This window comes from Lacerta agilis, chromosome 15 (assembly GCF_009819535.1).
Source record: "Lacerta agilis isolate rLacAgi1 chromosome 15, rLacAgi1.pri, whole genome shotgun sequence".
In the NCBI taxonomy this organism is placed as follows: Eukaryota; Metazoa; Chordata; class Lepidosauria; order Squamata; family Lacertidae; genus Lacerta; species Lacerta agilis.
In genome coordinates this window covers 40,557,198-40,581,325 of record NC_046326.1, presented here as the reverse complement: position 1 = coordinate 40,581,325, position 24,128 = coordinate 40,557,198, and the positions used below count along the sequence as shown (strand labels likewise).

At 47.4% G+C, this 24,128-nt stretch overlaps 1 protein-coding gene across 1 annotated transcript; it reads right to left on the bottom strand.

Annotated features, from left to right (window-relative positions):
* Positions 1-1,174: 1,174 nt before the first annotated feature.
* Positions 1,175-24,128, bottom strand: SLC47A1 (solute carrier family 47 member 1). Its single transcript, XM_033172334.1, has 17 exons — positions 23,692-24,128; positions 23,099-23,200; positions 21,598-21,666; positions 20,053-20,201; positions 18,051-18,093; positions 17,562-17,606; positions 16,187-16,284; positions 14,466-14,563; positions 13,845-13,958; positions 11,867-11,934; positions 8,896-9,004; positions 8,051-8,126; positions 5,480-5,549; positions 4,145-4,277; positions 3,824-3,918; positions 2,764-2,851; positions 1,175-1,688 (listed from the first exon to the last, which is right to left on the bottom strand). The coding sequence occupies exons 1-17, from the start codon at positions 23,851-23,853 to the stop codon at positions 1,465-1,467; spliced, it is 1,743 nt and encodes a 580-aa protein (XP_033028225.1). The 5' UTR covers positions 23,854-24,128; the 3' UTR covers positions 1,175-1,464.

Sequence of the window (24,128 nt, the reverse complement as noted above, 5' to 3'; positions counted from 1 at the left end):
TTTCTATGCTGGCAGGTGGATTAAATTCTACCAGAGTGACCTACAGATTTGTTTCCAACTGACCTTTTCCAAGCACTTGTCTTCCTTTCATTTTCCGCCCTTCAAAACAAACACTTCTTACATAAAGTATTTTAGATGCAGAGAATGAAAGAACTGACGTGAGTTTAGAATTATTATCAAAATATTTTATATGGGAAGATGGATATATATATATATCTCTGTATGTTTAAGAAATGTGGGTGTATCCTTGTAACTTACGCAAGCTGCAAATATAATAACATGATTAAACTCGAGAGTGGGTTGAAGCTTTTTAATGATTGCACGAATGTAAAGAGTTTTTCCTGATTTGACTTTGGGCCTTGAGCGCCTTATCGATGTTCTCGTTTCATGGTTGCATCCTACTCAGAGTAGACCCATTGACATTAATGGGCACAGCTGACAGAGGCCCATTCATTTCAGTTTGGGTCAACTCTTGAGCAGAACATAGCGAGAGGCAGCCCTTCCTCTCCACACCATGGTTTCTGTCCTGCCAGAGGTAGGCAGCGAGGTGCAGGGGCGTCGCTAGGGGGGGTGCGGTGGGGGCGGTACGCCCCGAGTGGCAGACGTAACAAGCGGCGGGTGGGGGTGACAAGCGGCGGCCCCTCCCACCACTCCCCACGCAACGCCGGTCACCCTGGGAGCAGCAGCGCTGCACGGACGGGGTGCTCCCTCGGCCGTGCGCTGTTGCTCCCGGGGCGACGGAGCAAGCGGCGGCGCATGGGGGTGACAAGCGGCAGCCCCTCCCGCCATTCCCAAGCGCTGCCGCTCCCTCCGTCACCCCAGGAGCAACAGCGCACGGCCGAGGGAGCACCCCGTCCGTGCAGCGCTGCTGCTCCCGGGGTGACTGGCAGCATGGGGAATGGCAGGAGGGGCCGGCACTTGTCACCCCCACGCGCTGCCGCTCGCTCAGTTGCCCCGGGAGCAGCAGCGTCGGACCGCCGCTTCCACAGCCTCCTTTTGAGCCGCAGAGCTTAAAAGCGGGCTCTTCGGCTTAAAAGGGGGCTGCAGAAGCGGCGGCGGCACTCCCGGAAACGCCCCAGGGGTGGGGCATTGTGACGTCACAATGTGACGTCACGACGCCCCACCACCGGGGCGTTTCCTTTGCCGCCCCGGGTGCCGCGGAGCCTAGCTGTGGACTCCAGCTCCCATCAGCCCCAGCCAACATGGCCCCCAACTGCAAGGGATGATGGGAGTGTAGCACAGTGACAGGCAGCAGTGTGGCTATCCCCCTCTGAGCCGGAGCTGGGTTTCTTGCGCCACCAAGTCCTGGGTTCAAGTCCGGCCTGCACTCACTGATGACATCAAAACACAGCCCTGCGCCCAGCTATTCTGGGGTCCAGTTTCTTGCTTCTAAGTCAAACAGGACCCCCTGTCTCCTTCCTGGACCAACCAAAATGGTGTGTGTGTGTGTGTTTGAATGCATCCCTAATCTTTAACGGTGAAGAACCGAATCGTGACGCCGATGGCCAGGATGGTGACAGCAGCTGCAACGGCCAGTCCCCTCTGGATGATCAGCTGCCTTGTAGTCAGGACTTTCCCCACAGTGGAGAGGCCTGTCACGGTCTCATCCTGCAGCTGGAGCTGGTAAGTTGGCCCGTCGGTCTTGGAGAAGCTAAGGAGGACGGCTCCGTTCTGAGCGTCTGTCTGGCCTGCAGCAGGCGGAGAGGGAGAGAGAGACCGTCGGCTTGGCTGTGGGGCTTTCCGAGATAGGCCTCTGGCATCCATTTCCCTTACTCTGCCCTCACTCCCCCTTGGAATTCGCTCGCTGTCGAGGAGGGCAGCATGCGGTCAAATATCCTACCTTTTCTTCATGGCGGCGTACAAGGTTCCAGCCACGATTTGCCTTAAGAAACCATTTCTGTGTATGGTTCCTGAAGCATTGCGCCTCGGTGGCTAGAGCATGATGAGACTCTTCAATCTCAGGGTTCGAACCCCACGTTGCACAAAACAACCAGACGCATAGAGTCCAGTGCCGGATTTACGTATAAGCTAAACAAGCTATAGCTTAGGGCCCCACTCTCTTGGGGGCCCCCAAAAAAATTTAAAGGAAAAAAAACTGGATGTACGTTTCCAAAATACAAGATTAAAAACAAATAAAATAAAACCTACATACAGCAACAGTGTTCTGTGTTGTGTAGGCTCCTATGATGTAAATTTATTATTATTATTATTATTATTATTATTATTATTATTATTATTATTATTGGGCCCTGCCTGCTAGCCTGCTCCTGAAAACATTCTGTGTGGGTTGGTTGCAAGGCAACATGTGCAAATGGCTTTAGATACCCATTAGGTCCATAAATAACCATATGGCATATATTGGACACAAAAAACAGCAGCAATTTGTTGTTGACAAAGGACAGCTGGACAAATAAAGGACCCCATTCCCTTCAGTAGCTTAGGGCCTCATCAAACCTAAATCCGGCCCTGGCACTGATCCTTTGTGCTACAGAGCAACGGGTGGCTAAAACAGGTTTGTGGGGGCAGGGGGACATGACATTCCCTAGTCTGTTTTTTTTAAACCAACTAAGTCAGCAGCCCAACGGAATAGCCCCCCCCCCTTTGCATCTGCGGAGGTGGTGTTAATGGGCATTACAACGCTACCCTGGGGCTTCGAAGGAGGGCCGCCAGTTCCCCGAAAAGCAGTCACACTTCTGATGGCGACAGACACCGGACCTCCTTTGAGGATCAAACAAGCAAAAAAAACAAACCCGTGTTCCATACCGGAAGAAGGAGCCATCTTGGTTGGGACGGGAGCCGAGTTCAAACCCTCCGGGGGCAGCCTCTGGGTCAATCCTGCACGGTGCTGAGCCTGGAGGGCAGATTCGGACAGTTCGTTAAGGATGCACTTTGTGCGGCCAGGGTTTGGGGTGGTTTTTTTTTAAGGTTTCTAGGACCTCTCCGCAGGGAGAAGGGCTGCTGCTCAGTGCCTGGAGCCCCTGCTTGGCATGCAGAATGTCCCAGGTTCAGTCCCCGGCAGCATCTCCAGGTAAGGGCTGGGGTGTGTGTGGGAGACCCCCTGCCCCAAACTCCGGAGAGCGGCTGCCAGCCAGTGTCCATAATGCTGAGCTGGATGGACCCAGCGGCTGAATCAAGGTAAGGCAGCTTCTATGTTCGGCGCTTGCAATACTATTCCAGTTTTACACTGGAGTGACTCACAAGATAAAAACATGAAAAAGAAACAATAGAAAATAAAACTCTCCTTGGCCATCTTATTGTTTCCTACTCCAACATAGCTCCTGCTGTCCAGGTGGGCCTCATGTGGCCCCCAACATCATTTTATGCGGCCCCCAACGCCTCCCAAAGCTGCCCCGTTCTTCCTTCGCATTTGTTCCTTTTTCACCTGGGCACACCTGTTGGTTCTGATCTGAGTGGCTTTAAAAGAGAATCTGACAAATTCACAGAGGTGTCCACCGGCAGCTATGAGCCAATGTGGCCACGTTCTCCACCAGGGAATTGGGAGAATTGTAGAGTTGGGAGGGGATCCGAGGGTCATCTAGTCCAACCCCCTGCAGTGCAGGAAACATTCGCCCAACATGGGGTCATGAGTGGGGAGAGCTTTGGCCCTGCTTGTGGGCTTCTGTCTGGGCTAGATGGGCTCCCTTTGCCCCGATCCAGCTGGGAAATTATTACAGGGAAAACGGAAGTAGAGTGGTCTTTGCTCCAGATCAGTTAATCCGGAACACTTTTGCCTGTGGCTCCGCTCGCTGCCAACACATGGCCCCCAACACAGGGAATGCGGCCCCCAAAGAAAAAGCCCCACCCTTTAAGCAAATCTCCCTACCTCCTCAGCCGCCTGTTTCCAGTTCATCCGGCAAATGTAGGTTATAGAGCCTATGCAAGGGATAAGGGCGCATATCAACATGCCCAGCCAGAGGCCTGAGGGAGAAGATGGAGAGAGACCACACAGAAGGGTCAACAGGGGATATAGGTCAGGGGCAGAGCGTCTGGCCTGCATGCAGAAGGTCCCAGGTTCGATCCCTGCTGGCATCTCCAGGTAGAAGAATAGGAACTCCATCCTGAAGCACCAGAAACCCGCAGCCAATCAGTGTGGGCAGTGCTGAGCTAGACGGACCAATGAGCCAACTTGGTATTAAGGCGGTACCTATGAGTCCCATTTTGGCCACGAAAACCAGCACGATGGCCACCGGCAACCCCACAGCGTAGTACCCGACGGCATTGAAGATGGCGCCAAGCTTCTGTTTCCCGGTGCCACGCAGGACCCCGCTGGTGGTACACTGCAGAGAGGGGAAGAAGAGGTTACAATAACGTTGCATCTCACACAGGGGTTACCTTCTGGGGGCAGCCCGTATGCACAAAAAGGTGGGTATATCCAGCCTCATAGAAACTCTAAATGCATGGAGGGGGTTAAGACCATAGAGTAAGCTGTCCAGTCAGGCTTAGCTAGGTCACAACACCCTCCCCTTGGGAGGACAGGTTACCAAACTCTTTGGTCTTTCCCTTCCACCTGACCAGTAAGGAGGTCTAAGCTGGCTGCTCCAAGTTTAGACCGCATGGCTTTAGCAAGCCATCTTTGTGTTTCCACATACAAAGTGTGGAACATTTTGAGCAGTGTAACATTTTGAAACTATACTGCCTGTGTTTTCTTGGCTGCTGTACGGAAAAGCACATGAATCTGACTTTGGAAAAGTTTGTAAGTAAAGCATTTTAAAGCATTACCGACCATCTGGTCTCTTTCTATGCGAATGGAAGTGGGGGACTTTGGAAGCCTATATTTCCACACTTTGCTGCATGCTTTGTGGTTTTAAATCTATGCTGGGGTTTTCTCACCAAAGAGTATCGGTACTTGCCCTAAACCCGGATCTAGGCATCTGGGGAATTCTCCTTTTATTCTACCATCTATAGCCATTGTTCCCTTTAACCAAATACAAAATTCAACAAAAAGCGTATAACAAAAACTGACCCTGTGAGCGCACCTCTATCCTTCTGGAGCCAGTGTGCCAAGAAGCCCTTGGCCCCTCAAAAAGCAAGGCAGAGAGCTTTAAAACTCTTTTCTCCTGCTCTCTTATTAGTAGTGACTTCCCAGAACCAAGCCCTGATTCATTAAAAAAAAAATTACTGTCATTTTAACGTTTAAAAACTTGACTTCCTTCCCCTTAAATTTATTTTTAATATTTTCTGCATATCCAAATTAATTTGTTCATTTATTCATCTACTTTAAATATATACTCTTATGAAACCACAGGCTATTACAATAACCCTGCCAATGCTCTTATCTGTTTACAATTTGTTTGTAAATATTCAATAAACCATTTCCATTCGTTTATAAAAAGTTCGTTATCTTGATTTCTTATTTTTCCTGGTAAGTCTCGCCATTTCTGCGTATTCCATAAGTTTTAGTATCCATTCTTCTTTAGTTGGGACTGGATTAAACAAGATGAGAGACCCCCCAACCCCACCCTGAAGTGGATATACTCACGCAAAGGGCTTCGAAGAGGTGGAAAGCGACGTAGACGGGAATGACCTTTGCTACGAGTTCAACTACCTCCCTATTTTCAGGGAGACAGAAAACAAAAAGGGATACCTCAGTGAGTAAAACTCTTAATCTCAGGGTCGCGGGTTCGAGTCCCACATTGGACAAAAGGTTCCTGCGTTGCAAGCAGGGGCGTAGCAAGGTAAATTGGTGGTACCCGGTGCGGAAAATTTCTTGTCAAACCCCCCCCATTGACCCCCCCCCGCAAAAATTGTTTTACGTTATTTCATATTTTCTTACAAAGGAATAATAACAAGTAATAATAATAATAAAAACTTTTATTTATATCCCGCCCTCCCCGGCCGAAGTCGGGCTCAGGGTGGCTAACATCAGATACATAACATTGGTATAAAATCAAACAATAATTAAATTACCTCCTAAAAACATCTCAAAATCAAATTAAAGTCTAATTAGATGGCTTTCCACAGGGTTAAGGGTTGGGAACAGTAAGTGTTCTATGAACTGAAATTTCAGCCTTCATGACATAGGAAAACAGCCAAGTGAACAGCTATTTTGGTGGAGGAGGGTCAAGATATTAACCGATATGCATGAAATTTCATATATAGCTATATAATCCCTAGTATAGTAAGATAAGACCTCCGGAGCAGGCATTTTTAAAAAAAAATAATTCAAAAAAAATTGTTCCTTGAAAATTTGTCACCCCCTCCATTATGGAAACCGGGGCAGACCGCCCCCTCGCCCCCCCCTTGCTACGCCCCTGGTTGCAAGGGCTGGACTAAATGACCCTTGGGATCTCTTCCAACTCTACAATCCAATGATTCTAATGAAAGGGTGCCATTTAATTCCAAGGAACAACCTGCCTTTCTAGGAGGCTGTTCCATGTGCCCAAGATACCAGACGAGAACTGCCCCTCTGCCTCCTAAATGCCTCAGACTCTGCATTCTGCCCCAACTGAGCTCCCAGAATCATTTGCCTCGCTTTATTTTTGTTCAAAAGCCAATTTGTCAACTCAAAGAAATTCCTCCTTTTAATAATAAAGGTGCAGCTTGTTCCCCGAGTTCTTCCTGCATGACAACAAATCACAGAATTTCACGCCTCTCTGCACACGCAAATCTGCATTTTAGCTGTGAAGTTCTTTACGGCTAATAGTATAAACAGGGGAATCTCAGATTTAATGGAGTCCCAGTTTCCCACTCCTGAACCCCTCAGCTTATCCCAGACAAGCACACACTCCCTCAGCAGGATGAGGTAAACAACAGAGGCCTTTCTTCACAGGGTCGTTGGGATGTCCGGGGGGGGGGGGGGAGGAACCTCTTCCACCTCGAGGGCCGCATCCCCTTCCAAGGGCCACATGCCCTTGGATTTTTTATCTCTTGTTTCATGGGTTCCTAACCATTTTTGAGCCAGGAACACCTTTGGAAATCTCACAGCACTGTTGCAGTCACCGCAAATATACCCGTTTCACAGAAGAGAAACTGGCATCGCTCAGAAGACGCCTCCGCCACCAGACCAGGCGAGGCGCGTATGCATACCAAAACGATGACTATTGAAGGTGGCATGAGACTGCTTTAAATATATATTGCGGATGAGGCCTTGGTTTTTGACAGTAGGTTGAGAGTTGTTAGGAAACCCCTATTCCCCTCATAGGCAGGGGCGTTGCAAGGTAAATTGGTACCCGGGGGGGGAATTGCTCCCCCCCAGGCATGGGAAGGTCAGGTGGTACCCGGTGCGGAAAATTTCTTGTCAACCCCCCCATTGATTCCAACCCCCCCCCCCCCGCAAAAAAATGTTTTACATTATTTCATATTTTCTTAAAAAGGAATAACAACAAGTAATAATAATAAAAAACTTTTATTTATATCCCGCCCTCCCCGGCCAAAGTCGGGCTCAGGGTGGCTAACATCAGGTACATAACATTGGTATAAAATCAAACAATAATTAAATTACCTCCTAAAAACATCTCAAAATCAAATTAAAGTCTAATTAGATGGCTTTCCACAGGGTTAGGGTTGGGAACAGTAAGTGTTCTCTGAACTGAAATCTCAGCCTTCATGACATAGGAAAACAGCCAAGTGAACAGCTATTTTGGTGGAGGAGGGACAAGATATTAACTGATATGCATGAAATTTCATATATAGCTATATAATCCCTAGTATAGTAAGATAAGACCTTTGGAGCAGGCATTAAAAAAAAAATCCGGGAAAAAAAATTCAAAAAAATATTTTCCTTGATAATTTGTAACCCCCTCCATTATGGAACCCGGGGCGGACCACCCCCCTCGCCCCCCTTGCTACGCCCCTGCTCATAGGGCTATAATTCCCAGAGTGGTTTATTATTCAATCCCTCTTCCCAAGGAACCTGGGGAATTGTAGGTCCGTGAAGGGAATAAGGGGTCTCCTAACCACCCTCAACAAACTACAGTTCCCAGCATTCTTTGGGGGAAGCCATGACTGTTTACAGTGGCTTCGTAGCAGTTTTAAATGTAAGGTGTGGACTTAGCACCATATTGATGCTAAGTATTATTGTCAGCCTAAAAAAACATGGTTTGTGACTTACTCATCGCTGGTAAATATATAAGCTAGGACGTCCTTTGTAGATGCCGTCAGGGTGCCCATCACCAGGAAAAAAAACACTGGAGGAGATAAAAGAGAGTTTATAAGTTTAAGTTTTTTCCCACTGAAATTAACAGACCCCCAAGTTCGTCACACCCACTATTTTAAATGGGTCTACTCTAGGTAGGACTAGCATCAGACACAAGCCAGAGAGTGCAAATGGAAGAAAGGTGGCGATCACTGTAACTGTGGCTCTCATAAAGGGTTAATGTTTAACCTCCATGGTTGGCGCCCAGCTGTCCTGCAATGCCCTGAGGGGAGAAGTTATGGCTTTTTGCCTTCTTTGTCCCAGGAAGGGTTAAAACAGGGGTTGGCAACTCTTTGGGGGGCCATTTTGAATGCTGAGAAAGCGATGTGGGAGCCAGTCACAAAATGGCTGCCAAGGGGGAGGACATGGTATAAGATGAAATAACTGTGATCCTGTTGTACTGTGTTGAATAGGATCCAAAATGCAGCAGTCTGATTGGTCCTAGAACAATAGGATCCAGAATGCAGCAGTCTGATTGGTCCGCAGGAGCCACCCAATCCAGCTCCAGGTGGAAGTGAATCCACAACCTGATTGGCATACAGGAGTATCCCGGAGCTAGCCAATCACGTGGGGCCCATTGTGTAAATAATGTATATAAAGCAGACGTTTTGGGGGAACTTCTGTTCCTCGCTACTATGAGCTGAATAAAGAGCATGAAATCCACACTTGTGGGGGGGGTGGACTAGATGACCGCTCCCGGGGTCCCTTCCAACTCTGCAATTCTATGAAACGAGAAGAGCTTTCTGCGAAATTCCACGTACCTGTGCACAAAATGGAGACCACAAAGGATTTCCGGGCTTCCTCGAAATTCCCAGCCCCTAAGGCGTTCCCCACCAGGACACTAACAGATGCACTGATCCCAAATGGAATCTGGAAAGGACAGTGTTGCTTTTGACACCTTAACTAAAGCTTTCGGGATCACACATTGTGTGTGTATGTTCACTGAAAGCATCTCGCCTTTGAGAAACCACACACACACCAAAAAATCTCGAGCTGGCATTCTTCAAAACATACCCATGGGTTACGTATGCAATGGACAGTTTCTGCAACTTTCTCCCCACCCATATATTAAAAATATATGATATACCGCACAACCCTGATCTCCGAGCAGCAAGAGAATGAAGGTCGGTGGAGACTTCAGGATATCTGGTTTTGTTTACACGTCTAGATAATCTGGGCATCGGATGCAGGGGCTCACAGAACCAGCACCCCAGCAAACCTTGTTATAGCTCTGGGTCCAGCACAGGGCAAGACAAGCCTCTGTCTCTCCTCTTTCCACCATCAGCCAAAACTCTCAAACACACCACAGTCCCACTCGGCCCATCATCATTATTATTCTAATTATATATCTATTTATACCCCTCAAGGCAGCTTACAGGTAGAAGCAAGAACCACTAAAAACAAAGGGGGGTGTCATTAAAAAGCAATTAAACACCGATAGAATTAAAACTATATACATATATAAAAGCTATTAAAACAATACAAAGTCATTGCAATAAAACGACATCCATCGTTCCCCAAAGTTTGTTGCAACAAAAAAGTATACTGAACCTATTGTTCTCCCTCCCAGGATGACTACAGTATGGTAGGTATCTAATAATAATAATAATAATAATAATAATAATAATAATAATAATAATTTTATTTATACCCTGCCCTTCCTGTTTTAAAAACCTGGCTCAGGGCTGCTAACAGCAATATAAAACATTGTTTAAAATGCGACTTTAAAACAGCATTAAATACAACATAAAATGCAGCATCAATACCAATAAAATTCAAAAATTCAGGGGTCATTTTTTTTGGGGGGGAACCCCCAGTCAGTAGACATCAAATGATCACCAGGGCTAACTGGCCAAGTTGGTCCTACTAGGGCCAGCAAGGAGACCAGGGAAGAATTTAAATGTGGGGTCCCAGAAAGGGTTTCTTCATAGGAAAGGAAAGGGAATAGGTAAGTTCTTAAAGAAATGGGAGTGCCGGATCACCTCATTTGTCTCCTGAGAAATCTCTATGTGGGACAAGAAGCTACAGTTAGAACTGGATATGGAACAACTGATTGGTTCAAAATTGGGAAAGGAGTACGACAAGGCTGTATATTGTCTCCCTGCTTATTTAACTTATATGCAGAATTCATCATGCGAAAGGCTGGACTGGATGAATCCCGAGCCGGAATTAAGATTGCCGGAAAAAATATCAACAACCTCAGATATGCTGATGACACAACCTTGATGGCAGAAAGTGAGGAAGAATTAAAGAACCTTTTAATGAGGGTGAAAGAAGAGAGTGCAAAATATGGTCTGAAGCTCAACATCAAAAAAACTAAGATCATGGCCACTGGTCCCATCACCTCCTGGCAAATAGAAGGGGAAGAAATGGAGGCAGTGAGAGATTTCACTTTCTTGGGCTCCATGATCACTGCAGATGGTGACAGCAGTCACGAAATTAGAAGACGCCTGCTTCTTGGGAGAAAAGCAATGACAAACCTAGACAGCATCTTAAAAAGCAAAGACATCACCTTGCCGACAAAGGTCCGTATAGTTAAAGCTATGGTTTTCCCAGTAGTAGCCCGGTTTTCTGGCTGGGAAGGGCGGGGTATAAATAAAATTATTATTATTATTATTATTATTATTATTATTATTATTATTAGTAATGTATGGAAGTGAGAGCTGGACCATAAAGAAGGCTGATCGCCGAAGAATTGATGCGTTTGAATTATGGTGCTGGAGGAGACTCTTGAGAGTCCCATGGACTGCAAGAAGATCAAACCTATCCATTCTGAAGGAAATCAGGCCAGAGTGCTCACTGGAAGGACAGATCCTGAAGCTAAGGCTCCAATACTTTGGCCACCTCATGAGAAGAGAAGACTCCCTAGAAAAGACCCTGATGTTGGGAAAGATGGAGGGCACAAGGAGAAGGGGATGACAGAGGATGAGATGGTTGGACAGTGTTCTTGAGGCTACTAACATGAGTTTGGCCAAATTGCGAGAGGCAGTGAAGGATAGGGGTGCCTGGCGTACTCTGGTCCATGGGGTCACGAAGAGTCGGACACGACTGAACGACTGAACAACAACAACAAAGGTAAAGCGACCCCTGACCATTAGGTCCAGTCGTGTCCGACTCTGGGGTTGCGATGCTCATCTCACGTTACTGGCTGAGGGAGCCGGCGTACAGCTTCTGGGTCATGTGGCCATTATGACTAAGCCGCTTCTGGCGAACCAGAGCAGCGCACGGAAACACTGTTTACCTTCCCGCCGGAGTGGTACCTATTTATCTACTTGCACTTTGACGTGCTTTCAAACTGCTAGGTGGGCAGGAGCAGGGACCGAGCAACGGGAGCTCACCCCGGGATTCGAACTGCCGACCTTCTGATCAGCAAGCCCTATTCCCTAAAAGGGAATAGAGGATCAGGCTAATTCAAATGGAAGGCCAGGCGGAATAGCTCTGTCTTACAGGCCCTGCGGAAGGAGATCAAGTCCTGCAGGGCCCTAATCTCTAGCCAGGTGACATGGGGAAAGGATCCTGCAAGTTGTCTCTATGGCAACACAGCCCCACTCTTTTGCTGGCCACTATCTTACAAATAAACTCGCCTGACCAGTTCAGTGTCCTCTTCTGCTCAGACCTAACCTGCACTGGGGTACAGGATCACAGCGACCCCAGGGCATCGTCCAGACTTGCCCCACCTACCCACCCCACTATGATAATTTGTACGTGATGCAGCACAGGAGGAGGTCTTACCATGTAGGCGATTGTGGCCACTTCGTAAATGATGGATTGGCACGACAGCTCTAGGACACCGAGGAGACCTGGGTTGGGGGGCAATTGAGGGAGGAGGGGAGGCAGGACATGGGAATCATTGGCAGAGGGCTGTGCTGCTGGGCTTCAGACATGTACACATTCAAAGCATTCAGACATTCAAAACATTGCCGCCCTTAAGGCATCTCTCTCCAGCTCTCAGGAGTATCCACAAGAATGTGAGCTGTTACTGAGACAAACACCATTATAACCAGGGAGCAGGAAGTTTAAAAAGTAAAAAAGTAATTTTATTTTCTTGTTCTCCTATTGTTTGGAAGTAGTTTAATGCTGTATACAGGCTGTTAGATATGTGAGGTGATATTTACTGTACTTTTCCATCTATAAGACGCTCCCATGTATAAGATGCCCTCTATTTCTGGGGACTCAAGTTTCAGAAAATGGGGGGAGATGGCACAGAATTGTTGAGCTATTTTGTGGAGGGTTCCCCAGGGTTGTTGAGCTTTTTGGGGGGGAGATTTCCCAAAAATCACTAAATCCGCCTCCCGTCTGTCCCTTCATCGGCAGAAGCTGCCGATCGCCCGCCCCATTGCTGCAGCATCAGCCAATCAACACCACCCATTGACGCGGCAACCAATAACACACACAATAGCCACAAACGGCCGCAGCATCAACCAATCAAACGTCCACCCTATTCACTACCCATGTATAAGACAACCGCCATTTTTTAGCATGATTTCTCAAGGGAAAAACCTAGTCTTATACACAGAAAAGTACAGTATTTGTCAATCTGATACAGTGGACCCTCCAGATACGAATTAAATTCGTTCCAGGGGTCCGTACTTAATCTGAAAAGTCCGTAACTGGAGACGCCGCTTCTGCGCACGGCGCAATAGAGCGCTTCTCCGCATGTGCGCGGGGCGAAACCCGGAAGTACACACTTCTGGGTTTGCCGTGTTCGCAACCCTAAGGTTATGTATCCAGAGCGGTACGTAACTCGAGGGTCCACTGTAGTTCCATAGCTTTAAATGTTTGTAAGGTTGGTTCCAGTTACAGGTGGGTAGCCGTGTTGGTCTGCCATAGTCGAAACAAAATAGAAAATTCTTTCCAGTAGCACCTTTGAGACCAACTGAGTTTGTTCTTGGTATGAGCTTTCCGTGTGCATGCACACTTCTTCAGATACACTGAAACAGAAGTCACCAGATCCTTAAATATAGTGAGGGAGTGGGGAGGGGTATGACTCAGAAGGGTGGTGGGAATGGGTGATCAGCTGATAGGTGTGGAAAACCTGTTGACGACTCTTAATGGCTGCAATTAGTCTTGCAGGGAAAGGCAAGGGGTGAGATGGCTAATGATAGCTTTGTCATGTATAATGAGATAAGAATCCAATGTCTTGGTTCAGACCAGGTTTCTCCATGGTTTTAAGTTTGGTGATTAGTTGCAAAGGTTGGTGATTAGTTGTAAGGTTGGTGTCATTTTTTATTTTTCAGAATCTGTACCTGGTACAGTAGAACCTCAGTTGTCGAACGTAATCTGTTCTCGAAGACTATTCGACTTCTGAGGCGCTTTCAAAAACGGGAGGAATTACTTCCGGGTTTTCGGCGTTCGAAAACCGAAACGTTCGGCTTCCAAGACACTCGGAAACCGAGATTCCACTGCATGTATTACTTTTTCTGTCAGGAGGTGGTATGTATTATTTACTATTTGCATGGCAAAATTCATTATATAAAACGTTAGCCAGGTTTCACATTTCGAGCCTCAGATAAATACAGTGTGTGAATAAAAAGTTAACAGGGCACTAGTTGTTGTCTCTGCCTCAGTTCCTGAGCTGCAATTGGTGCCTGTGCAATTATGCCACCAGATTGTTGGATATGGGCATTGTATTGTCATTGCCACTCTCCAATGCGATTGGCTTGGTCTTCTGGCCCCACCCACTGCCCATGACACCTCCCCTCCCACTGACCTATCATAAAACTTCCGATTTCGAAGGTCCACCATTCAATGCAGGTCATGAGCATGCTGGGAACAGCTAAGGCCATAAACACGTCCCATTCCTGGAGGCACTCGGTGGACCATCCTAGGATTTGGAGAGAGCAGGGAACAAAGGGAGGGGGAAAAAAACAGGGCAGATTTCAATTCTATTTTCTGATGAGGCAACGTTTGTTATGTACGTAAAGCTGGTAAAGTCACTTAAATTACAGAGTCCCAAGAGAAAAGTCCTGATAACGCTTCACTGAGGGAACTGGACAAAAGCAGCATATAAATTTGAAGAGAACCGAACATAGAGGTTTTGTCTTTTTAAAGCGGGTCTTGTATACAGCAGAGAGACATTCAACCAAACAGAGGGGAGAAAACACCCTCAAAGCTACACCTCCAATCAGAGCGTGTGTTACCTCAGGGAGGATCATGCCCCTCGCATGGTTGCTAAGCAACACATCCCCCCCATCCTCCCTCTGGGCTAGCTGCCTTTAACAGAATTAACCCTTGAGTTACAAAATGAATGATCCCTGCGGTCGCACTTCCAACATGTAACTGGGAAAGGAAACTCGGAAGCGACGGGGGCATTGGAAAACAAGCAGGTTACCTCCCCAGGTTTCAGCGTGGAGCTTTTTCCATTTGATGTACAGGAAGAGAGCAACAGCTTGCGAATACTGTGCGATGGTGTTGGCCCAGGCAGACCCCCTGGAATGAGGAAAGGGAGGGGATTAACAAATGAGCGGGGGCCACGTTGGAAACGTTACGTGGTAGAGCTTTGTAAAATGGTTGGCAACGTATGAAGTGGGGGGGGGGGGCGCTAGAGACCGATTTTTCTCCCATGATACTAGGACAGGGGTCCTTCCCTGGCACCCACAAACCCTCTGAGCCCGCCTGCCCACTTCTCCCTTGGCCATGAAGTAGGGAAAGGGGGTGACTTTCCCCCCTCGCTTGAAAAATGAGTAGAGCTGAGGGAGGAAGTTGAGAGAGAGACGCTCTTTCCATCTTTCTGCTCTGTGGTGCTTTCCAAGGCTCAGGTGAATTCAGCCGGATTTGAGTTAGACCCAAATCCTCTCTTTCGGTGGCATATGTGTGTGTGTGTATGTTGATCTGGGGAAGGAGGGAAGAGAAGTAAGAAGAAGAAGAGTTTGGATATCCCGCTTTATCACTACCCGAAGGAGTCTCAAAGCGGCTAACATTCTCCTTTCCCTTCTTCCTCCCCCACAACAAACACTCTGTGAGGTAAGTAGGGCTGAGAGACTTCAGAGAAGTGTGACTACTAGCCCAAGGTCACCCAGCAGCTGCATGTGGAAGAGTGGAGACGCAAACCCAGTTCACCAGATTACGAGTCTGCTGCTTTTAACCACTACGCCACACTGGCTCTCTTAATAAAGGAGAATGCCTTCCACAGCGTTCACACAGACATCCAAATAAATGTCCCCACATGCCTACAAAGGTTGGTGGCAACCCCCATAATCAGGCCTTGGGAGCTCACCCCCCCTTTCTTTCTGCAGGCAGAAAGTGCCAACCCCATCGGACTGTTCGGGTCCATTCCCTAAGATCGCAATAACTGAGGGAATGAACAAAAGCAGCACACCCTTCATTAAAGGACCGAAGATCACAATGGGTGTATTGAAAGTGAAACAATTGCCATATTTTTCCGTGCCCCAATGTATAAGGCAACCCCTCTTTTTTTGAGAACCCTTAAGAAATCAGTATTTTAAACACCAAACTGAACAACTTTGTTGAACTTTTTTGGAGCAGATTGCCGAAAATTGTTGTGTAGGTTTTTTGGAGACCGCCCTGCAGCTTTCAACACTACTGGTGAGTCGTGTTTCTTTCCACCGCCTGGGTATAAGATGATCTGCAAATTTTTTACTGAATTTTTTTTAAGCAAAAAAACCCCTCGCCTTATACATGGAAAAATACGGTATATCTCCTTCAATTTTTTTAAAAAGCTAACCAGGAAAATTGAAGGGGAAATGCATTTAAAAATGTGGTTAAACGCAGGAAACGGGGACAAGGAGGAATGACGTTCCTTCCACAGACGTGATGGAGGCAGTTAAGGAGCAAGTAAGGCTGCCGTCCTCCCCAAACTGTCTTTTAAAGAGAGGTTCTTTCTGGTTGTAGATCTGGGCTTGCTGTTAAAACAACAACCCTGCAGAGACCTTGATCGTCCAAGAATGTCCCCACCCAAAACCCTTGACTCGATATATACAAACAAGGGATTTTGCAACACATTCCTAGCGTTCCACCGACGAAAGAAAGAAAAAGCTGTGTAGGCGGTGCGTTCAAAAGGCAGGTTGGTCCTGCCCCCCGTTGCTCATTTACCTAACCCCCATGTGAAGCTGGTAGAGGAAGACGTAATTTGCAATCAGATTGATGATGTTTCCAGCAATGCCGCACAGAACCTCAGGCCAGATGATCCTCTGAAACAAGATATTATTTTAGCAATGAGATGAACCCGGTGCTCTGTCACTGAGCTACCGACCTTTCCCTAAAATTAAAACAAGATTCCAGTCAGTCCTCACGGTTCTGAGTGGTTGCTGATATTGTTGGCAATGGAGTGTGCCTTCAGGGGTGAAGTCAAAGCATCGAAGTGGCCTCCCCGGCAAGCAAGACTGGGCAGTGTGTCTGGGGGTGTTGGGCTGCCCAGATGACAAGACCCCTCCCCCCTTCTCGGCCTCGCTGATGTGGTCCAAAGGAAAGCAAGAAGTTTGGCACCAGCTTAGCTGCAGGAGTTGCTGGAAGGAGGCAGACTAGGTGCCATCCTACTATCTCAGGGACCACCCCTTCCAACATTTCTCTGATGAAAATAGGAATAATTTATTATTAGGAATAGGAACAATTTATTATTGGCCAAGTACATTTTCCAACATACTTGGAATTTGTTTCGGCTACATTGCAATGTAATCATACAGACACTGTTCCTCTCACAATACAAAGAAGCGAAGAAACCCCACCCATAATTTACCTCCCCTTCAGCTATACAACTACGAATTTAACAATTTAATGGCACAAGGGGGAAAAAACTATTCTTGTGCCTGGCCGATTTTGTATATGAAGTCCTGTAGCGACGTCCAGATGGAAGTAAATCAAGCAGATGATGACCGGGATGTAAAGGATCTGCTACAATTCTCTCTGCTCTCCTCCTAACTCGGGTAGCATAAATAGGGATGTCCTAAGGAAAAGCAGGACAGTCTGGGATCAAAGCAGAAACCATGATGGCTTCTGTAAATGCAGGACTGTCCCTGGAAATCAGGGACACTTGTGAGGGTCCAGGAGACCGCACCCTGGATATGCGGAGTGTTTACTCCTGAGCCTTCTTCTGAAGATATCCGGCTACAAGGCAGCGGAGGTTTGGGATCAGAGTTTTCCTTCTCCTAGATGGGCTCCCTTCCCAGGTGAACGAGCCCCACCTGCCCCTCACTTCCCTCTGCAGCATGTGCAGAAACCGCCAACTTGACCATTGGACCCACTCGGTTCTGAATTAAGGGCTGATTTTAAGAACCGGCTTAAACTGAGTCGGCCCATCCTGCTCGGTATTGTCTGCACTGACCGGCAGCAGTGGCTCCTCAAAGGCTTCAGTCGGGGCGGAGATATTCCCAGGCCTCACTGGAGATGCTAGGGATTGAAACTGGGACCTTCTGCATGCTCAGCTGCCTTTCCTGCCTCTATTTCCCCAGCAAGAGAAAGAGAATCTTACCTGATTCTGCAGGTACCTCATCTGGATCTGGTAAATAAACGTCGCCTGTGGAACAAGGAGGCATGAATACAACCTGCGATCCGAAGCAGGGGCATGTGAGCAAATTAATGCTCTTCCCCCAGTGACGTGTCTACTTCTTTATACCTCCTTTTCTCAGAGTTGCCCCTTTTTGGAAAACAAATGGGCCTTTCGACAGGTGGCAGTCCAACCAATGTAGCACCTGCGCTGCCTCGTAGAAGCAGAGGCTGCGGAAAGTTTGACCAGTTGGGTCACAACCTGCCTCGAGGCTATCTAGAGGCACAAGAGATCCTGGAAGTGACCCTCCAGGGTTTCAGGCAGGGGCCACTTCCAAACCTACCTGGAGAGGACTGAACCCGGGGGACCTTCTGCGAGCAAAGCAGGTATTCCCAGCACTGAACTGCCATCCGTTCCACTTAAAAGACCCCACTGAGAAAAACGAAAGAAAGCAGGATGCGATAGGAGACTTACGGGAAGCGCTGGGATGAAGATCATGACGTAAACCTGTGTGAGCCTGGAGCAATGGAAACAAACGAGGAAACAAACCAAACCCCAAAATTAGCAGTTTATCCTGCAGCTGATATTTGTTCCCATTACCATCTCTGGGAGGGCATCCCATCGTAACAGCGGCGCAGAAGCTACCCCACCCCATGCCCTGCCAATGCATTCGTTTTCTGGCATTGCTGAGAGGTGCATTTTCCCTGAGAAGCCTTGTCAAGGAAATCAACACCAGACCTATGTTACGTAGAGACATTCACAAACACACACAGAACACGTAACCGGCTGTATCAAAATATTTCTCTTCAATATATTTCTCTCTCTGTATCAAATGTTCCTCTCAGACATAATCTACATGTAAAGATCGACAAAGTAACAGAGTAGCAAAGTAAATAGAAGTCCCAATAAACGATATCGTTCACAAAGTCCCAAATATGAACTTATCCGCATAGGTCTCTGTGTATTCGTATGGTCCAAGTAATCCAAACAAGAGCTTGCACAGTTCCACGACAAGAGGAACTTTTGACACAGAGAGAAATATATTGAAGAGTATTGTTTTGATACAGCCGGTTATGTGTTTTGTGTGTGTAGCCTTGTCAAGAAAAGCAAGAAAACGATTGCATGCATGCAGCTACCCCAGAATCCCTTGCTTCAAGGCCACCGTGACTGCAGAAAAGGGCACTCTAGCCCCAACTTTTTGTGCCCCAGGAGGGCTGAAGTGGTTGAATCCTATTCCGAAACTTTCTGCCCTGCCTCTCCAAATGTAGGTGTCCCGCAATCCCTTGTGTTAAGCAAGGGAGGCAGAGGTTGCAATCTCAGGGCCCGTTTAAAGCCCTACGACACCACTTTAAAGAACCAGGCCTTCCCCCCAAAGAATCCTGGGAGCTGTAGTTTCTGACGGGTGCTGGGAGTTGCTAGGAGACCCCGGTTTCCTCCTCGGAACTGCAGTTCCCAGGGCGCCTTAAACGATCAATCCTTCTTCCCAGGGAATTCAGGGAATTGTAGCTCTGTGAGGGGGAAATGGAGTCTCCCTAGTAACTTTCAGCATCCTTAATGCACTACAGCTCCCATAATCCTTTGGGAGAAAGCTCACCTGGCACCATCGCTATATAGCTTCAAACACCAGTCAAAAACATTCTTTTTTTAACCAGACCTTTGCCTTTTAATGATCTAGGGTAGAGTTTCCCCAAACCTGGGTCTCCGGTTGATTTTGGACTACAATTCCCATCATCCCTGACCACTGGTCCTGCTAGCTAGGGATGATGGGAGCTGTAGTCCAAAAAAAAAAAGCAGATGGAGGCCCATGTTTGGGAAACCCTGATGATCTAGGGCCTTTCAGAGTGGGTGGCATGTTCTAATGTATTTATTTTTCTTCCTGGTTTCAACTTGTGGATGTGCTTGTTCATTTCTGTAAGTCACTTTGAGTTCCCCGTAGCAAGATAGATTAACAATAAATTTAACAACAACCACCACCATTTAAAGTAGCATCATGGTGTTTTGAACGTATGGTCCAAATATGGCCTCAGTTTCGCCCTTGTATAACTCAAAAGAGAGCAAGACTTAGTTGGCTCTGCCTTTCTGTCTCATCTTATCATTGGTTTTGGCGCCACCTGCTGTCCGGCTCCCTGTCTTCCACCCAACCAGCCCCAGTGGGCACTAGCCACCTTTGGAAATGGAAATATGGGGTGGCATTTTGATGAGACCTTGTGGGGGGCCGGACTGTATTTTGGGAAAAAATAATAATGAACGAATTCCTATGCCCCACAAATAACCCAGAGATGCATTTTAAATAAAAGGACACATTCTACTCATGTAAAAACACGCTGATTCCCGGACCGTCCGCAGGACGGATTTAGAAGGTGATTGGGCCGCATCCGGGGGCCCCAGGCCTTAGTTTGGGGACCCCTGCTCAAGTCCAATAAACTGCTGGGTGGAGACACGCTTCCAGGAGGATTTCCCTTTTCTTTCTCCCCACCTGGAAACATCTGGGTCCTGTCGGATGAGTAAGAGGAGCTGCTCTGTGTTGACAAAGACGGCCCAGCAGGGGAAGCAGCAGAGGAGCAGAATGAGGATCCCCCGTTGCAGGATGGTGCCCACCCTCTTCATATTCTTCCCTCCATACGTCTGGGGAGCGGGGCGTGAAAAGGAAAAAAAGCATCATTGAAACTCTCCAGCCTTTGCACACAAAGGTAACTCACAGCGGGAGTTTTATTCACAATATTTCACTGCTCTGGAATGTTCTAGGAAGAGAAGGCATTGTTTCTCTAGGCGAGGAGAGGAGGGGAGCCTGTGGCCCTCCAGATATTACTAGATTCTGACTCGCATCAGTGTTGGTGCACCGGGGGGGGGGGGGGGAATAGATATACAGTGGTACCTCGACTTACGAAACTAATCCGTTCCGAAGGCGCGCTCGTAAGTCGAAATCTTTGTAAGTCGAAGTCGCCATCTCGGAATGGGGGAAAAAATTGTATGTCGAAAAAACCGCATTCAAAACTTCGTAAGTCGAGGTATCGTGCCGCCGCTTTCCCTTTGTAAGTCGAAAATTTCGGAAGCGGCGGCCATTTTTTCGCTTCCGGAGGTCATTTGGAAGTCGAAAAATACGGAAGTCAAGTTGCTCATAAGTCGAGGTACCAAGGATAATTCCCTAGATGCCAAGATCCAGTTTTGGGGCGAGTACTCTTTGGTGAGAGAACCCCAGCACAACATCACAAGACATGCAGTAAATTAAAACATTGAAATATAGGCTGTTCGACCTTTAAAATATGCCCTTGTGATTTCCAAATTTTCCCCTAGCATAGAAAAAGACCACAGGTTTGGTAACTTTGAAATGTTTTACTTACAAATCCTCCAAAGGTCAAATTCATGTGCTTTTTCCATACAGCATTTGGGGGGGCGGGGAAATGCACAGGCAGTAAAACTTGGCTTTGTTACAGTGCTGAAAGTTCCTAAATTATTGGTATAGAAACTCAGGAATGGCTGCTTGTGAGAGCTATGCAGCTAAGCTGTTGCTCCAGCTTAGCCTCTTCACCTGCTGAGCTTCTGAGCTAGACTGGGGAGGGAACAAAGACTTGATTACCTAGTTCCTCCTAAGGTGAAGGGGAGTGACCTAGTTAAGCCTAGGAGGACAGCTTACTCTATGGTCTTAACCCCTTCATGCATTGATTAGAGTCCCAGCAAGGCCAATGGTCAGGGGAATTATGGGAGTTGTAGTCCAGCAACATCTGAAGGGTGACAGGTTCTTGTAGCATTTTGCAAGGTTACAAATCATCTACAGAGACTGGATTATAAGGAACAAACATTACTTAGCCGTTTGCGGCTACTAAACTATACACAAAACTGAAACTAGTCCCATCTTCAGAGCTTCCTTTCCCTGCTGGTCTTACCCAGAACTGATTCCCTCCCAGCAACCAGACTAGCAAAATGTTCAAGCGAGACACGCATTGACGCTGGCCTTGTCTCAGACTACGTTTCATACACCAGAATTCGAACACACAGCGCCAGCCAGCCAGCCATTACTCACCTGTGATATTAACGTATCGCAAGCTGAAGACAACCCAAATCCAACAGAGATGCCTGTTACATTTATAACCTAGGGACCACCAGAGAGGGAGAAATTAACAGACAGACAAATCAAGGGGATATAATGTTGAATGCTGGAAAGAATGGCACAACCTTATGGGCTGGAGTCTAGGAGGCTGTCTGCCTTATAGCAGGATGAATTATTTGTTCATCAAGCCTACTATTGACTATTAAGGACATAAGGAGGGCCAGCTGGATCAGACCAATGGCCCATCTAGTCCAGCATCCTGTTCTCACAGGGGCCACCAAGATGCCTGTGGGAAACCTGCGAGCAGGATCCGAGCACAAGAGCAACTCTCCCCTCCTGTGGTTCCCAGCCACTGGAATTCAGAAGCATCACTGCCGCCCATAGCCCTCTCTTCCTCCATTAATTTGTCTAATCTTCTTTTAAAGCCATCCAAGTGGGTGGCCATCACTGCCTCCTGTGGCAGGGAGTTCCGTAGTTTAACTGTGGGCTGCGCGACAAAGTCCTTCCTTTCATCTCTCCTGAATCTTCCAACATTCAGCTTCATTGGGTGTGCACAATTTCCAGAGTTATGAGAGAGCCTGGAGAAAGACTTTTCTCTATGCCGTGAATAATTCTACAAACTTCTACCCTGTTCCTCCTTTCACTCGCCTTTTCTCTAAACTGATAAGTGCCAAATCTTGCAGCCTTTCCTCACAGGGAAGACACTCCACCCCTTAAACTTTTTGGCTGCCAAAACTATTTTCGGGGTTTCTCATGCTTCTTAGAGCTGAGCCACCTGTTTTATAAACCAAAAAACTCCAAATAAAATAGGAACATGGGAATCTGCCCTATGCTGAATCAGACCATTGGCCTGGTTTGTTTGTCTACACTGACCGGCAGCAGCTCTGCAGGGCTTCAGGCAGGGGGCGTTTCCCAGACACACCTGGGCTCTGAATCTGGAACCTTCTGCACTCCAACCATACATTCAACCACTGAGCTAGAACTCATCCTATAAGAATAAGACAGAATCCCAGTCCTCATGGTTCTAAAGCAAACTAATGGATGATTTAAACAGGAGCATAGGAAACTGCCTTATACTGAGTCAGACCATCGATTAATGTCCATCGAGCTCAATACTGTCAACACTGACTCACAGCAGCTCTCCAGGAGACGCTGGAGATTCAACCCAGTCCTTCTGCATGCAGAGCAGGTGCTCTACTATTGAGCTACAGCCCTTTCCCAAATTCAAGGCATGCTTTACTAATCCAGCCAAAGTGTGTGAAAGGCCAACAATGACCCTCTCTGGAAGGAGTCTTCTGCTCCCTTGTCTGGCTCTGAATGAGTCACTGTTCTGGGCACACATCCTGATTGGACGTTGACTCATTCAGAGATGCAACAAGGAAACTCTGCAGAGGTCCAGGGACATTTTAAAACACACACACACACACACACACACACACACACACACACACACACACAATTTAAAATCACTCACCGCAATGGCAAGGGTGACAGAAGCCAGCTCAACCTTGCCAAGGTGGCCACAGAATATTGTGCTGACGACATGGATCATAAATACGAGTAACTGGATGAGTGTCTGTTGGGGGAAAACAATTAAAGGAAATTTGAAGACATATAATCCTAGAAACTGTCATATTGTGCTGGGAAGAATTTATGGTGCGGATTGTGGAAAATGGAATGACATTGTTGTAAATTTAACGGCAATTAAAATCCCGCTGACCACCTTTTAATATGGGCACCTCCAGCTTGGCAGCCAAACAGGCCTACATTTGGAAACCAGAGCAGCTAGATAGCTCAGATCTAAGGTCTTGAAATCAGACTTTAGATGGGAGCTATGCAGCAGAGTTCGTCTCCATCAACTTAGCTCTCAGGCAATTTAACCGTGGACCATGAGCGGCTTGAACCCACAACCCCGAGATTAAGAGTCTCACGCTCTACTGACTGAGCTATCCCAGGTTGAACAGAGCGGAGACAAAAGCTGGCAGATACCAACTTCAGAGTGGGAAAGGAAGCCGTCTTGCCAGCACAGAGAACTGGCCTATTAACCACAGGTTTGGGTGGTCTTACCAGCGGCCCTGCCAACACCAAAATTTTCTTTGCTTCTTGCCAGAAGTTGGAAGGAATAATTCGGCATAATTCCCTGCAGCAACTTGGGGCGGAAGCCTGTGGCTCAGAGGCTGAATCCTCAAGGGATGTCTTCTTAGGGATGGACGATGCTCCGAGATCCATAAGCAGAAAGGGACCCTCTCTCCCGGGTGGGTTCCTTAAATAAAATTTAAAAAACCAGACCGTGATTATGCCTGATTTGTCTGATCCAAGAGGGCACTTGTCTAACAGTTGCAGAACGGACTTCACTCAGAAGTCGGATACTCCGACCTCCTTGTCCTCATGCCCCTACGATTTTGGGCTAAAGGGTGATGATTAAAGTCTCTCCGGAGCCAATAAAAGATGAAGGAGGGGTAGGCTGTTTGGGGCGGTCTGCCATGAGCAGAGATCTGCGGGAG

Coding starts and splice junctions, on each gene's coding strand:
- SLC47A1 (XM_033172334.1), bottom strand. CDS start 23,853: ATGGATCTCGGAGCATCGTCCATCCCTAAGAAGACATCCCTTGAGGAT. Junction 23,201..23,691: donor TGGTGTTGGCAGGGCCGCTG/GTAAGACCACCC, acceptor TTCCCCCAACAG/ACACTCATCCAGTTACTCGT. Junction 14,564..16,186: donor CAGCTTCACATGGGGGTTAG/GTAAATGAGCAA, acceptor TCCTCATTCCAG/GGGGTCTGCCTGGGCCAACA.